We start from the raw sequence: 16,102 nt of genomic DNA, 5'->3' as shown, positions 1-16,102 counted from the left end.
GCTTGTGAAATATAAGTATTTCTAAGGTAAATTTAACTGTGTGGCCATTAAACTTATGCAAAGAAGCCATTAAAAAAAAAAAAAAAACAACCTAACAACACAAACAGTATTGTTAGTAAAATTAGATTCCCTAGCAATAAGGGGGCAACTACAGTGAGTAACTAAATTGGAGTGAATACCTGGGGTGAAGATTTGTTGAGAAAACAATAAGATCAGATGAATATATATTAAATTGCGTTATTGCAGAAATACCTGCAGGACACTTTGTTGGGGGCCAGCCCTTCTATGAAGACCCATTTTTTGAGTTTCTATCAACTGAGAACCACTCCATGAGAAGTTTAGGTTTCTAGTGATCTCACAAATACGTGAGACATTTGATATCCAAAGAGCAACTAAATATTAATGAACATTCAGAGTGGGATACTAGGATACAAAGTCACTTTGATTATTGTATTACTTGAAAGATTTAACAAAAGAGACTGTCCCCAAAAGATTTTGTCACTCTTGTGTCTCAGTAAGGGACTGCCCCTTCTGGTATTGGGTCACCCACAGAGAACTGCCCTTGATGCATCTTCATGACCCATAATCCTAGGTCTGTTTCTGGATTATAGGGGGAAATTGTAATGATAATTTTGATATCTCCTACTCAAATTAAACAGAATTTAATCAATTTATTGTGATTTGATGGGTATCAGTGATGGTATATATTAATTAAAGAGAATAGAATTAAGCTTAAAATAGTTATATATGTTAATGCTATTAGGAAAAAAGTTATAAATGATCCATGTATCACACATTGATAATCATATTACTTATACTTATCAGCTAGATTCATAAAATTAACCAGAAACATATTAGGAGCGTGATTGCTGTACTACACTCCCTCCCACCTCCCAATTCTGTAATAAGACTTACTTGCTGATGCAATTCTCCCCCTCCTCCCCTACTTTATGAATTAGGACTGTCCACTTCCTAGTGACCTTTGGTTCAAACCTATAATTTCCTTGGACTCTAAGATAAGTCCCTGAGCCATTGTTGAAGGGTCTTAGGAAAGCTCTAGATGACCTAGAATTAATGGCCTATGGAAGATTTCATGATCTGTGAAATGCCTGTTGCCAAAGTAGTTACTATTGCTGGCCATTTCACTTAGTCAACCATAAGATTTCTCCACTTCTGGAACTGATCAGTCTGTGTAATTTTTGGTGCTTTCCCAGCTGTATAAAAGTAGCAAGCCTACTGGGGGAGGGGGTCCTGATGATGAGGAAGGTCTTGGACCAGCTGATTAGGGACATGTCCAGACTCCCTAAGTCAATCATTCTACGTGGTGAGTAGGAGAATCTCTGAATCTGTGCCAGGGTATTTCAGGGCCTGAGCACATGTGGTGACAGTGAGCTCTGCTCTTGCAGACAGTGGGGGGCTTTCTCCACCTCAGGGCACTCTGCACTTTGGAGAATCTTGTTCATCTGTACCTGGCAACAGCAAGGTTATACAATGATCAATTCTGATGGATTCCAACAACGAGATGATTCAGGCCAATTCAAATGGTCTTTCAACGGAGAGCCAAGTACACCCAGAGAGAACTGTGGGAACTGAGTGTGGTTCACAACATAGCATTCTCACTATTCGTTTTAATCTTGTGGTTGCCCTGTACAACTATCTCCTGCTCATTTCACTCAGCATTGGTTCATGTAAGTCTCTCCAGGCCTTTCTGAAATCATCCTGCTGGTCATTTCTTACAGAACAATAATATTCCATAATATTGATATACCACAATTTATTCAGCCATTCTTCAACTGATGAGCATCCATTCATTTTCCAGTTTCTGGCCACTACAAAGAGGGCTACCACAAACATTCTGGCACATACAGGTCCCTTTCCCTTCTTTAGTATTTCCTTGGGACATAAGCCCAGTAGTAGCACTGCTGGGTCAAAGGGTATGCACATTTTGATAACTTTTTGGGCATAATTCCAGATTGTAAAGCAATCTTTCTAAAACACAACTACTCAATAACTAATAACTCGTGCTATAACTAATACTAATCTAACTAATAACTAATACTAATGCCCAATAACTACTCAATAATGTGTAGTAGATCCCTATTACCTCCAGGATAAAATATAATATCCTCTGTGTATCTCACCTTCACAATTTTCTTTCAACTTATTCTCTTCTGTGTAATCTATGATCTAGTGATACTGATATGATCTCAGTGTGGAGTTTAGTACCAAATGATGGCAGGTACTAAAAGTTGGGGTTTGGTCATATGAAGAATTCACAATGTCTATTCTCTTTGGCAAAAGGTAGATTTATTTAGGGGAATAGGTTATAGACAAAATGAAGGGATATAATAGACACTGGGCATAGTAAATATGAAATAGAGTGGGAGAGCACATGAATGACAAGTTCCTCAGTGGAACTCATAGTTACTCAATAGAAAGGGAGCATCCCATGAGGTTGGGGCAAGCCCTTAGCCAGCAGGTTAAATCCTGAAAGGGGACTTAAGCACCCCAAAAGTTAGTTGGCTCTTAGGAGGAGAAGTGGGTTGGGAAGCAGTGGACTTAGGGGAGATATCACATGGCAGGAGGGAAGGGAAAAGATATCACAAGGTAGAGTGCTGTGATGGACTGACCCCCCAAAAAGGCAGCAGCATGGGATGGTCCATAAATAGAATGTATAGGGAAAATTTAATCTCAGGGACATGACTGGGTGAGACTGCTGGGGATCTCTGCAGAGGGCGGGTCTCAGGAGTTTGACATAACTTGGATTTCAGTCTGGAAGACCTAAACTGATTTCCATTGTAGAGCCTTCTGCTGCCTGCCTCAGGATCAATTTTTTAATTTCTCTTGGTCCCAAACAATATTCAGGGTCTCATCAATACAGCTTCTTGATGTATTTTCTACTCAACACTCCATCTTCCAACTTTGTAATTTTGACCCATTGTCTTCCCCATTGCTTTCCAGATTTCCTTCAGGAGATTTTTCCTGATTTCTCCTAGTTCTGGTGCACTCTCTCACAAATTACCTCCATTTTAACTTTATGTGAATGTCTATATCTTGTAAGAATGCAATTATTTGCATGTTACCTTCTCCATTATAATGTGAACAGTAGGGGCTGTTTGTTTTGTTTTTTTGTCTTTTTTTCTATTCCCAGCATTTAGAACAGTATTTGATATGTGATAAGTGCTTAAGAAATACTTGTTGAAAAGAAATTTTTAAAAGGGAGGGGAAAGGAAAAAGACCAATATGTACAAAAATATTTGTAGCAGCTCTCTTCCAGCAAAGAACTGGAAATTGAGGGAATGCCCATCAATTGGAACATGGTTGAATAAATTGTGGTGTATAATTAGTCCCTTATCTCCCCTTTTTTTTTCTTTTTTTTTTGGCTGAGGCAATTGGGGTTAAGTGACTTGCCCAGGGTCATACAGCCAGGAAGAGTGTCTGATGAAAGATTTGAACTCAGGCCTAGTGGTCTATCTAGCTGCCCCTCTCTTCATTTTTCAAGGGTAGAGACATTTAGGACTAGTCGGTCCAATTAAGTTTATCATAGAAGGATTCTGATCTAGTAAATTTTTAACAATCAGCTCTCAAAAAAGTACCCATGACACATTTTTAATCTAGTCTGGATTATTAGTATTTTCTCCATTAATTCTAGACAATTGTCAAAACAATAAATCAAGCCCTGCTTTGTAGTTCTGGTTTCCGAGGTGTAAAGACTCACACTAGAAAATTTAACAATCGGCTCTTGAGAGCTAGTTTGAGCTGGTTCTAGTAAACTTCTGGTTCTGTACAAGTAATGCAAGTGGGGGCCAAAGGAAGTGTATGTGTCATGGTACTTGGCACACAGTAGGCACTTAATAAATGCTAGTTCCTTCCCTTTCTTCAAGCACTACTAGCCCTTAGGTTGGTGAAACTTAAATTCAAATCATATTTTCTTCTTTTTGAAAAACAAAGTTTTCAGGGAAGTCTGTGTCACAGCATCGTGTGTACCATGGGATTGGAATTAAAGGATCCTGATGCATTTTCTTTTTCTTTTCTTTCTATTGGAGGCAATCTGGGTTAAATGATTTTCCCAGTGAAGGTTCTATTGACTCCAGGGCACTGCCACCCAGCTGTCCCACCTGAGCACTTCTGGGCAAGTCACTTTACTTGATGGAACTGTTTCTTCCTCTGTAAAATGAGGAGATTGTACATACAAATGGGGGCCACCAAACCATGCTCAAGGACTTCCGTGGGTGACATTGATTTAGAAAACCACATGTTAACACTATCTGTTTTATTGTATTTTTACATAATTAAATATTTCCCCATTACATTTTAATCTGGTTTGAGTCACACTTGGGAGCATTATAAACTGCCTAGGGTCCAAGGTGTGTTTGACATCTCTGGGCTAAATTCCCTGTAATAGCTAATTTTGGATATTATTTTCTTTAATTGTATTTTATTTTTCCAAATAACATGTAAAGATAGTTTTCAACATTTATCCTTGAAAACCTTTGCATTACAATTTTTTTCTCCCTCTCTCCCCCTTCTCCATTCCCTAAGACAACATGCAATCTGATAGAAGTTAAACATGTGCAATTCTTCTAAATATATTTCCATATTGCCATGCTGCACCAAAAAAAAAAAAAAAAAAAAAATCAGATAAAAAGGGGAAAAGAAAAAAAAAGCACACAAACAACAATAAAAAAAAGGTTAAAAATATTATGCTTTGATCCACATTCAGTCTTTCTCTGGATGCAAATGACCCTTTTCATCACAAGTCTATTGGAATGACCTCAAATCACCTCATTGTTGAAAAGTCCCAAGTCTATCACAGTTGATTATCACATAATTTTTTGGTCACTATGTACAATGATCTCCTGATTCTGCTCATTTCACTCAGCATTAGTTCATTAGTTCACTTCAGCATGAGTCTCTCCAGGCCTTTCTAAAATCATCCTCCTGATCATTTCTTACAGAATAATAATGTTGCATAATATTCATATACCAGAATTTATTCAGCCATTCTCCAATTGATGAGCATTCATGTAATTTCCAAATCCTTGACACAAGAAGGGCTGTTGCAAACATTTTTGTACATGTGGCTCCTTTTCCCTCTTTTATGATCTCTTTGGGATACAGAACCATAATTTTTGATACTTAGAACTGGAAAGGAACTCAGAAATCATGGAGTACAACCCCCTCATTTTAAAATATGTAAGATTTTTAATGTTTTAATCAAATACAATTAAGTTGAAATAGATATTATATTTTTTGATACTTTTGGTTTGGAGCAAACAAAATAGCATCCCTTCCCTTTGGGTTATTGGCAAATGCAGTGTTTGTTGAACAACAATTTTATTTAAGTTAATATTAGAGCATACCTAGAAAATCCTTTATACAGTACCAGATTTTTCACTTGTAGACATTTTGTACCAATAAATTTAGCCAAGTTGCAAATGCATTTATGTGGTATCTGACCTTTCAACAAGTATTTCCATAAACATTGTGCGTCTGGCAAGATATCATATAGAATAACTGCAAGTTATTCAGAAGCATTGATGAACAATTATATTTTGATATAGCTATAATCATTTCAGGGACAATCCCCTTATTTACAGCTAGGTCTCAGTGCAAATAATGAATCTCTTGAAGTGGTAGCATGTATTTGAGTTTAACCTATTCAAAGTTAAAATTAGGTAAAATTTGGCTCCAGCCCACGTGAATTTGAATAATACGACTACTTCAGGGAATTTATTATTTACACTAATTAGGACTTAATCTATATAGAAGAGGAAACTGCAGTATCCATTGACCTCTTTGTCTTCCTAATTTGACCTAATTTGGAAATACCATTCACTGTGGGGTTTTTTTTGTTTGTTTGTTTGTTTTTTTAGATTTTTTGAAAAGGAGTTTTGTAGAGGAGCTTGGTTTTACTTCTTCCTACTACTCTGCCATCTTTGGCTCCCCCTCTTACAAATGAAATATGACATTAATTATTATTTATTTATTTTATTATTTTATTTCATTTAGAAAATAAAGATGAAAATTTTTTCCCATTCAAGTTTTTGAACTTCATGAAATGTAAACTTGGGTCCCAGGTTAACAACCAGTGAGTTACAGGGAAGAAGTACAGAAGATGCTACAATGACTGATGAATCCATTAAGTACAACTCTTGGCCCTGACCCAAAGGAACTGTAATAACTCCTCTGGTCTTTATCATGTTTAATGCACTTATAAATGGTTCTAGCTGTCTTGATGTACTCTGTAGAACAACCTTTGTATTTTAACTGCCCTGGGCCATCCACAATCTGTCTGAATAGGATTGATTACCCTGACTAATCTTTCAGAGCCAAAAACCAACATTGAAACCTGGGTGGTTGTGGAGTCAGGACACTTATTTTTCTTCAATATCTTATGTCCACCAGGCTGGTTTGTATACTAACAAATAACCATGTAGTTTGATCAACAACAACAAAAAAGATAGGAAATAAACACAATTAATTCATAATCTCCAGACAAATATTATTTTATTATCAAACAACCATCTTTGTAGGCAGGTGCTATTATTATCATCCCCACTATACAATTGGGAATCTGAGCGAATTTGAATTAAATGACTGCCCAAAAGTGTCTGAGGGAGGTTTTGAACTCAGATCTTCCTGACTATGGATCTAGATGTCTCTTAATGTAAGGCTTTTTTTCTGTGCCATGAAATCCTGGGCCAAAGTACAGAAATTGGGCAAATTACTCGTCCAGACTGTCTCTTCATTTGCAAAAAAGGACAATGGGCTATGATCCCTTCTGACATTTTGTAATTTTTTCATGTCTGAAGATCTATGACAATATATATGACTTGGGGTCTGAGTATCAACTAGAGAGAGTATTTGTAGCAGCTTGGGACTTCTCCTCTATCTTCTGGTCTCATAAATCCAATGAATTTATAGTTTATTTAATTTACAATTCAGTGAATTTATAATTTATTTTATTTATTTTTCAGTGAATTTATAAGACCAGAAATGAAATTCACTCTACCTACTGGATGGTGGTTCTGGAGGGCTTTTTGGGTCACTTGTTGATTCTTTTGTACTTGGGATGCTTGTTACCTACAACTCGGCTCCAGAGCCCGAGAAGCTGTGGCTCTCTGCAAGGGACTTCTTCACAGATGTCAAAGAGAACTTTTGACCAGATGAGATATAGTCTATTGACATTTCCACAATGCATGCAGCTGGTTCACGGAAATCCAATTTAAATGGAAAGGAATTGCATTAGCTGCCCTGGGATCTGCTATTGCTTCAGTGATGGCAATTATGTTGGAGCTCAGAACTCTACCAATAACAGTAGTAAAGGTTAGGAGTTGAAGGGATCTTTGAAACAAGTCCTGTCTGTTTTATCACCTTTGGAGTGGAGAAGAGAGAGAAGTGAACAGAACTCTGAAGCTTTCCAAGGGAGGTGCTTTGCTAGTGATTCCCAGAAGGCCTTCAGCATCTCACATGGTTCCCCCCAACCCCACCCCGGTTTATTTATTTATTTTCAAAATTTATAACTTTTTATCTTTCAAAATACATGCAAAGGTAGTTTTCAACATTCACCCTTGCAAAACTTTGTGTCTCAAATTTTTCTCCCTTCCTCCCTACTTCCCTTCTATTCTAGACAGCAAGTAATCCAATATAGGTTAAACATCACATGGTTTCATACATCTTAATTAAAGCCCAATGAGAATAATTCCTACCCAATTTTCCCTACTTAGAGGGACCTATGAGATTCTGATGAATAACAGCAGCCACAAGACTATAGTTATTCCAGAAAATATTTTCTTAGCTTCCCTCTGAAAAGCAGTACTGTGGGGGAAGTAAGCGTTCAGGCTCCAACATGCGCCTATAATCACAACTATCTTGGGGTGAAAAGTCATTAGTTTACCTTAAAGATCATCATTTGCTGATTTTTTTTTAAAATCAGTTCTCGTTCTTTTAGAACAAGTTCTCAGACTTGTAGGTTTAATTTTAGCTCAAGTAGCAATCCATTCTATGGGAAAGTTGTTCAAAAAGATGTGTGTGTGTATGTATGTTGAGGGGAAAGGTTGATTCTTCATGAGACATTATTTTGTATTTCATGTTCAACTCTCAAAAACTATCTCCACTTGAATGTCCCGCTGGTGCCTCAAGTCAAGATGTTTCAGATAGGAGTTCTCTCTTACTCTAAACTGATTCCTCTGTCTGACTTTGCTCTCAGTGGTAATGCTATTTACATAGGATCTCACGTTAAAAATCTGAATACTGTCTTTGACTCATCTCTAGTTTTGCTGTCATAGCCAATTCATCACAATGGAATTTATTTGCACAGTATCACATTCCCCCCCCCCCCCCCCTTCTTTAATTTCATTGCTGCCATGCTAATAGAAACCTTTATTCTTATTAGTCTGGACTATTTCAATTACTTCCACTCTCAAAAGCAGGCTCTTTTGCCTTCTCTCTGTCACTATTTATCCCTCTCACCCTTGGCAGATTTATTCTCATAGTACACACAAAAAGTTTCTGACTAAATGAATAAAATTCAAGTTCATTACCTTGGCATCCAAAACTTTTTACATTTAAAAAAATAATATTGATGTTTACTTTTTTATATCACTATAGTTTTCCTTAGTATCCCTCATTTCATAGAGCTATCCTATATAAAAATGGTGTTTTTCAAGACAAAAAAGAAAAAAAAAAACCTAGCATAACTAACCACTGTAATGAAAACAGTCTGAAAAATATGTACAATGTGCTCTCAGATCTACTAAGAAATGGGTTGGAAATCTCTTCTTATATCTCTTTTTTCAAGTGCATGAATCAAGATATTGGTCAACATTGGTTGTCTTTGAAAATGAAGGATGATAAAGTTCTAGTATCAACTGGACTGCACTTAAGGATCTGCTAGCCTCAGAGGCTATTTCATATCATTTATCTCTACTTATGCTTCTTACAAAATCCCCTCCTTCCATCCTCTGAGGATGTTGCCTCCTGCCTTGCTGGAAAAAAAGTGAGGCTGTTCACTTGAGAAATCCTTTTCTTATCCTCATCATGAATTGCTTAAATATCTTTTCCTGATCTCCTGTCTCTGAAGAGGTGGTTTTCTTCTTTCCAAGGCCATTTCTTTTATATCTGAGATGTGCTGCCAGAACTAGACTGGAACATAATTGGGAAATATTTAACAAAATAAATGAAAATATTACATAATGTTAATTTGTGATTTTCTAAATCAACATGAAGTTAGGAGATTTGTTTCTATTTTGAGTCTGAACATTTGTTAACACCTTATTTAGAATATTGCTTCCACATTAGTTCTATATCTCTCCTTACCTGTTTCTTCCTCTATTCTTATTTGATGGGATTAGCACATGTGTAAGTACCTCCATGAGGAGGAGTTGTGACATGTATTTGAAGAATTTTGGGAAAACTTGAGCATTGGTAAGTGTTTTATAACTTGTTCCAGTCTACTAACCACTTAGAAGACTTTGTGATTATTTACATAATTAGAATTCCATTTTTGAATGAGTTGGGGTAAGGAAAGGGAAGATATGCAAGGTATGGATGCTCCACAAAGAGCATCAATAAAGCATTAAAAAAAAAAGTGGATTTAATTTAATTATTGAATAATAATAATAATGGTCAAGGGAGAGGAGGCCATTTAGAAAAACCAGTCAAACTTATTGTCATAATCTTTATTATGTATGAAATTGTCTTCAACATAAGTTACATCCTGATTAAATCTGAGATAAGACTTTATCTATTTAAAGGCCAACATGGTCCTTTATTCTATTCTGTACAATATTTTTATAACTAGAGTCTAGCAAATATAGTACCTTTCATTGCAGGATTTCTTTGACCGTAAAAGCAAAAACCAAAAAACCCTCAACTATAAACATCGGTATCAAATAAGGCATTAAAAAGATAACAAATATAGAACAACTTTGTCCGTTTAAAAATGCAGAATGAATACTAAAGTTAGTGGCAAACAAAACAAAATAAAACAAAAGACACAAAGAGAACAATTCTAGAGGGCAGACTTTCCTGCTCAGGGGTTGAAAGCAAAGACTCTAGACCATTTCTCGGTTCCTCCGGATAGCACAGCACAGAATCATACTGAAAATCATGCCAAAGATCTGGAAAGAGAAGTCAGACATGAGATGGTTGTACTGGAAGGAGAGCAGGCTGTCCTGCGCTTGGCAGAGATGCACAAGGGTCATAGAGAATATGAAAGACATTTGGTTAATGAAGTATTTGTGCTGCGTCACTATACACATACTTATTTTAAGGGAGAGTTTTATTTGAGAGGTGATAAGGAGTCAAAGGTAAAGGATGGTTTTTTTTTCCTTCCCAAAATCAAAAGTATCAATAAAATATTTTTAAAAGGAGGCTGAAAAGAAGGTAATAGAATTGTGATCTCTAAGGTAGGGTAAGTAACAAGGAGAACATTGTCTACAGGAAGCTATTACTTAAGTTAGTTATCAGAGAATTTTCTGCTAAAACTTTCAGGAACCTAAAATTTGCTCTGAAATCTAGAGAACTTTCTTTCCCCAGAAATCTTTAGTATGAGAAAATTACAGCCAGAGTTAAAGCAAAAACCAAAAAAACCCTCAGCTAATAAATTGGTTTCAAATAAGGCATTAAAAAGATAACAAGTATGGGACAACTTTGTCCATTTTAAAGTTAGTGGCAGACAAAACAATATCATAGAAGAGAGTAGCATAAAAAATAATAGAGACAGAACACTAGATTAGGCTCAGGGGACTTGTTCTGATTCCTACTTAATACCTAATTAATATTAATAACATAAGCACTTTTTTGGGCCTCAATTTCCCTGTCTATTAAAATCAGGAGATGATTCCCTTGGGCTCTGGATCTCCAAATTCTAAACTAACAAGCCCAGAGTTGTAAAAAGATTTGTCTAAAGTCAAAGAAGGAAAAAAAAAAAAGGCAGAAGTAGGACCAGAATCCAGATCTTTAGATTAATATATGATTATTTCCTAGGTAGTAGTGATGTAATAGGACTCTGTCCCCTGACTGTTGTGGAGGGTGGGCCAACTGGCCTGGGGAAATTCCTAAAAATGAACCCCACCCACCTGAATCTGGCTGTGGGAAAACTACCTGGTTCCCACGGGAAACTTTTGCTATCTTCCTAATCAGGAAGCGGCCCACGGAGAGAAAGTTTCTCAGTGAAATAACCCCCCCCCCCCCCATTGCTGTTAGGGTATCCTCATCCCTCAGCAGTATGAGGACCAGGTTGGGGGGGGAGGTGGTAACAAGGACTTCTTCATCAGAAATCTTTGTTTTCGAATTCAAGTGGGAGATCTGTCTCAGCCAGAGCTCTTTGTCTAGATTAGAGGGAAACTTCTGCTTAAGAAGGGGCAAGCTCTTTTCCTACTTTATCAGTTTTTAGGGTGGGTATCCTGTTAAATTATGCCTAATTTCATCACAGATTAAAGAATGTTTAGGTTCCAAGATAGCTTACTCATATTAGGGCAACTGTTCTTAGCTACTGCCCAGGGACTTCAGAATAAATTGTAAGCTGTGCTGATAAGCCACAAAGTGAATTATTAGCTAGTTTAGGACTTTTTAAAAAAAAGTTTCATTCCAGAAGCTCTCTCATGCTGGTTTTGGAGCAAGGAATTAAAGAGGTAAAAATAAATTAGCCTAGTGATCAGCACTAGTTTTTAAAAAATCTGTCAAGGTAAGAGTTTACAATAAGGGCAAAAGGCAGTCTTAGGACTGTGTATAAATAAGGGCCTGAATAATTATATATAATCTGACATCAGCCCTTGGAAAACTGAGTGGTCCATATTTGTGAAGTTGGGGGGTGCTATGGAGAATCATTGCTAACATAATTGGTGGTGTGCCACACACAGAAATCACAATACTATGGGATCCCCCCTGCCCTATTTAATCAGCACATAGGGCTCTTTCAATTGTTCCTCCCCCATCACCTTCCCCTAAATGGTACCTACCACTTAACAAACACCTCACTGTTCATTCATACCCTGGTTTAATGGTCCTATTCAGGTGCATATCTTTGTAAATACCAGTGCCCATCCTGGAGTGCAAACTTCTCAGGTAACTGAGGCCTGATTTACATAACTTCCTTTTTAACCTGGCCTACTATTACACCATGAGCAACCAAGGCTTTCCTCCCCAGGCCCTTCTCACCATAACAACAGCAATCCCTATGCCGACTGCTCCAATGATGTGGAATTTATTGTTGAAGACTTCCTCGATGGCTGCTGGGCAAGACTAGGGAGAGAATACAAGCACATGTATCACAAACCATGCTCTAGCCCAGCTTTACCTATTAGTATTACTCACCTTCTTGCAAACAGCATGTTCTGGGATAAAATGAGGAAAAGGCAAAGAATAGGAGAAATCAAGAGAAGAAATCCTGATAGGGAAAACTTGGAAAAATATGGAAAAGGATTTACTAAAAACTGATTGGGAGATGTATTTGGATCTGGTCTCAGGTTAGGTACTTTCCTCTGAACCAAAATTACATGAATACAGCACTTCACATTTACACTTCACTATCTATCATCTGAGATTCATGACAAGCCTGGAAAGTTAGTAATATATCATTTTTGTTTTCCAGAAGAAAAAAACAGAGGCTTAGAGATGTCAAAATTATTTGTTCAATAATATACAGATTAAGTATCTGATCAAGGAATTGAACCCAGGTCCTCTCAGTCTTCTTTTAACTATACCAGGTTAAAAACATTTATGTGGTCAATCAGAGAAGGGAGCTCTAAGTTTATCTCTCTCTGAATAAGTCTATCTCTCTATATAGATACATACCTGTATATAGATATCTCTCTCTCTCTCTCTATATATATATATATATTACATATATCATTATATATATATATCTTTATATATACACACATAGATACATATATATATTTATTTATACTCCCTCTATGAGACATTTTAGGCACGTCTGCACTCAGAGGGGACAGAGGGAACTGAATGTGGACCACAACCTAGCATTTTCACTTTTTCTGTTTTTGTTTGCACTCTGTTTTCTTTTTCAATTTTTCCCTTTTTGATCTGATTTTTCTTGTGCTGCATGATAATTATGGAAATATGTATAGAGGAATTGCACATGTTTAACATTTATTAGATCACTTGATTGGGGAGGAGGTGGAGGGAAAGGAGAGAAAAAAATAGAATACAGTGTTCTGTAAGGCTGAATGTCGGAAATTATCCATGTATATATTTGGAAAATAAAAAGCTTTAATTAAAAAAAAAGATACTTTAGGCATCATAGTGATTGCCAGGAACATCTGGGTTCTCTCCCGAGTCTCCATTTGCTTTGTTATTGTGGAGGTAGAAGGATATCATACAGAAAAACATAAGGAAGACAAAGTTACCTGCTACTCCAGAGGGGAGAAAGGATTTTTTTTTTTTTTTTAGAAGATATTTGGAGATTAAACGGTGGCTTGCCCTTATAGCTGGGGTGGGATGGGGCGTGAGGAGAGAAGAAATTATTGTTTTTACCTTTATAGTCACCGCTGTGGCCAAGTCCTGGTGGGGGCAGGTGTCTGTGATAAACTGATCAAGAACTCCAGTCAAACCGCAACAATTTAGCTGTAATGGAATAAGGTGCAGGACACATTAAAAAAAAAAAAGGCAGAAAAGTTTGGTTCATTATTAGCTAAGTTAGCACGACATAGACAGGCACATGCACTCACATCCCTACCCCTCTGACAAAGTCAGAGTAACTAAGCGTACAAGGAAGACTTACCGCATGGTGGATGGCTTTGAGGGTGTCCCTGTATGGGGGGGTGTCTTTGGCCTTCAACTTGTTGTATGTTTCCTTATAAAATTCCTGGATTTCTTTAATCACCTACAGGTGGATGGATACAAGGAAGAACAATGTCTCTTATTCTACAAATTCTTCTATTCATTCTTTGTAGCAACTGTTGAAAATCGTTTCTATTTAAGTACTCCTCCTCCCTTCCCTCTTTTAGTAGATGAGTTCATTTCTTATTTTTGGAGAAAACAGAGTCCATGTGAGGTGAGCCATCATGTTCCTTCCTCTTCTCTCCGGGAGTTCACATTTTCCCTTCTCTCCATCCTTAATCTTCTCTTTACTGGCTCCCTTCTGCCTCCAAACCTACTCAGGGCCTTATATCTTCAAACAAAACCCAACCCTTTGCAACCATCGTTCTCATTCCATCTCCTTCTAATCATCTCAAGAGCAGAAGTGGTATGGCAATGAAGGGAGCTATTTAGGGAGACAACAGCGTCACACTTTTATGAAAATGCACACACTCTGATGCTATTATAGTCTGCTCTCTATGGCACGCTGGAATGTGTTTTGCGCAACATAAATCAAGTCCCACGGGGTCCAGAGTGAAGTTCTTAATAGGCTAGAATGATGAGTTAAATCGAAGAGGGAATCTATCTAAAAGCCTGTTTATATGATTAATTTGTTTTTCTGAATCAGAATATAACATAAATATACCATCATAGCTCTGCTCAGAAGCAGAATCATAAAACCTATAATTACCAAGGACCTCATTATCACCTTGAATCTATAGGAAGCCCTTTCGTATTATACAAAATTCCTAATTTATAAAATTTTTCACTTTGCTGCTTCAATCGTTGCTCCTAATTTTCTCCTCTGGGACCAAGCAGACATATGTTTAACCTTTCTTTCACAGAAAAGTCCTTAATTTGTTTTTCTAAATCAGAATATAACATAAATACACCATCTTAGCTCTGCTCAAGAGCAGAATCATAAAATCTATAATTACCAAGGGCCTCACTGGTCAACTTGAAGCTATAGGAAAACCTTTGTATTATACAAAACTCCTAATTTACAAAACTTTTCATTTTGCTGCTTCACCATTGGTCCTAATTTTCTCCTCTGGGACCAAGCAGACACATGTCTAACCTTTCTTTCATAGAAAAGTCCTTTATATCCTTGGATATAGCTATTGTGACCCTCTTACGGTCTTTTCAGGATAAGACTCTCCTTCTCTAAGTTCACTCAATCCAGTCATTGTCCTATGAGAGAAGGTCATTTTCCCATCTTTTCTCAAGGAGTTCAATACCTGAATTCCAGTCGTAAGTCCAAAGATTTAGAGCTGGAAAGAAGTTATTTAAGTTGAGGAATGAGGAACCTAGGGCCCAGAAAAGCCATCTTCTGCCTGGGGACTTTAATATACAAGTTAATTCCACTTCAAAATCTGTTTCTTCCTAGTTTAATCTAAATACCCATGATCTGCATCCACCTTGTCTGCATCCATCTGTGGCCCACCTTGGCCACACAAAGTGATGGTCATACCCTCGATCCCATTATTCATATATGTTCTATTTCCATATTTCATAAATCTGGAATTCCTGAACAGAACCCTTTCTACTATTTTTATTTGTAAATAAATTCTTCACCTTTCACAAGCCATTACGATGCCCTCTTCTGCCTTCAAAATTTTGACTTTATAGTTAATCACATCAATTCTTCACTCTTTGATCTCAAATCCCTTTGTTCTTTGGTCCTGTCAGTCAAAAAGCATTTATTGTCCTAGCATTATGCATTCTACGCTCCCACTTTCTGCCTTCTTAGTTCTTACTTACATAAGATAAATCACACAATTATGTTATATCTACAACAACTTTATCTTTTTATTCTTCTCCCAATCAATCGTATTCCCTTAACTCATATCTGCTGGGAAATAAAAAAAAAACAATCATTAATAATTCTCTCTCCTATTAAATACTACATTTCAAATCATATCACCATCTCCCTTCATTTTTTCCCCTCCTTTTCTTCAAGTTCATAGGAACAGGTGGCTCTTTTTCATAACATCAATCCCTTTCCTCATGCCCTTGATCCCAAACCTTTCCCTTGCCTCTAAGAACTTTGCTCTTAAACCATCCCTTTTTGTTTAATTTTTAACTCCTCCTTATCCATTGCTGTATCTATCTATTCTGTGTAGATCTCACAGCTATATCTCTCTTATTCTTTAAAGATCTTCACTTGATTTAACCATCCTATCAAGCTATCATCCAATACTTTTTGTTTCTTGTTTTATAGGCAGATTTCAAGGAAAAGCTATCTACAATGAATGCTTCCATTTTCTCAACTCCT

General features: G+C 36.9%; 1 protein-coding gene across 1 annotated transcript in view; it reads right to left on the bottom strand.

The window, feature by feature from the left end:
- Window positions 1-9,668: 9,668 nt before the first annotated feature.
- CD9 (CD9 molecule) overlaps window positions 9,669-16,102 on the bottom strand; it is a 63,853-nt gene continuing 57,419 nt past the window's right edge. The window contains exons 5-8 of the mRNA XM_074269041.1: window positions 13,751-13,852; window positions 13,504-13,593; window positions 12,166-12,249; window positions 9,669-10,124 (exon numbers count right to left, since the gene is read on the bottom strand). Coding sequence (XP_074125142.1) covers window positions 10,059-10,124; window positions 12,166-12,249; window positions 13,504-13,593; window positions 13,751-13,852 — 342 coding nt within the window. The 3' untranslated portion in view covers window positions 9,669-10,058. The remainder of the gene's footprint in view (window positions 10,125-12,165; window positions 12,250-13,503; window positions 13,594-13,750; window positions 13,853-16,102) is intronic.

Source organism: Sminthopsis crassicaudata, chromosome 5 (assembly GCF_048593235.1).
Source record: "Sminthopsis crassicaudata isolate SCR6 chromosome 5, ASM4859323v1, whole genome shotgun sequence".
Taxonomy (NCBI): Eukaryota; Metazoa; Chordata; class Mammalia; order Dasyuromorphia; family Dasyuridae; genus Sminthopsis; species Sminthopsis crassicaudata.
Note: the sequence above shows the minus strand (reverse complement) of the source record. Positions and strands in the feature narration are given on the sequence as shown.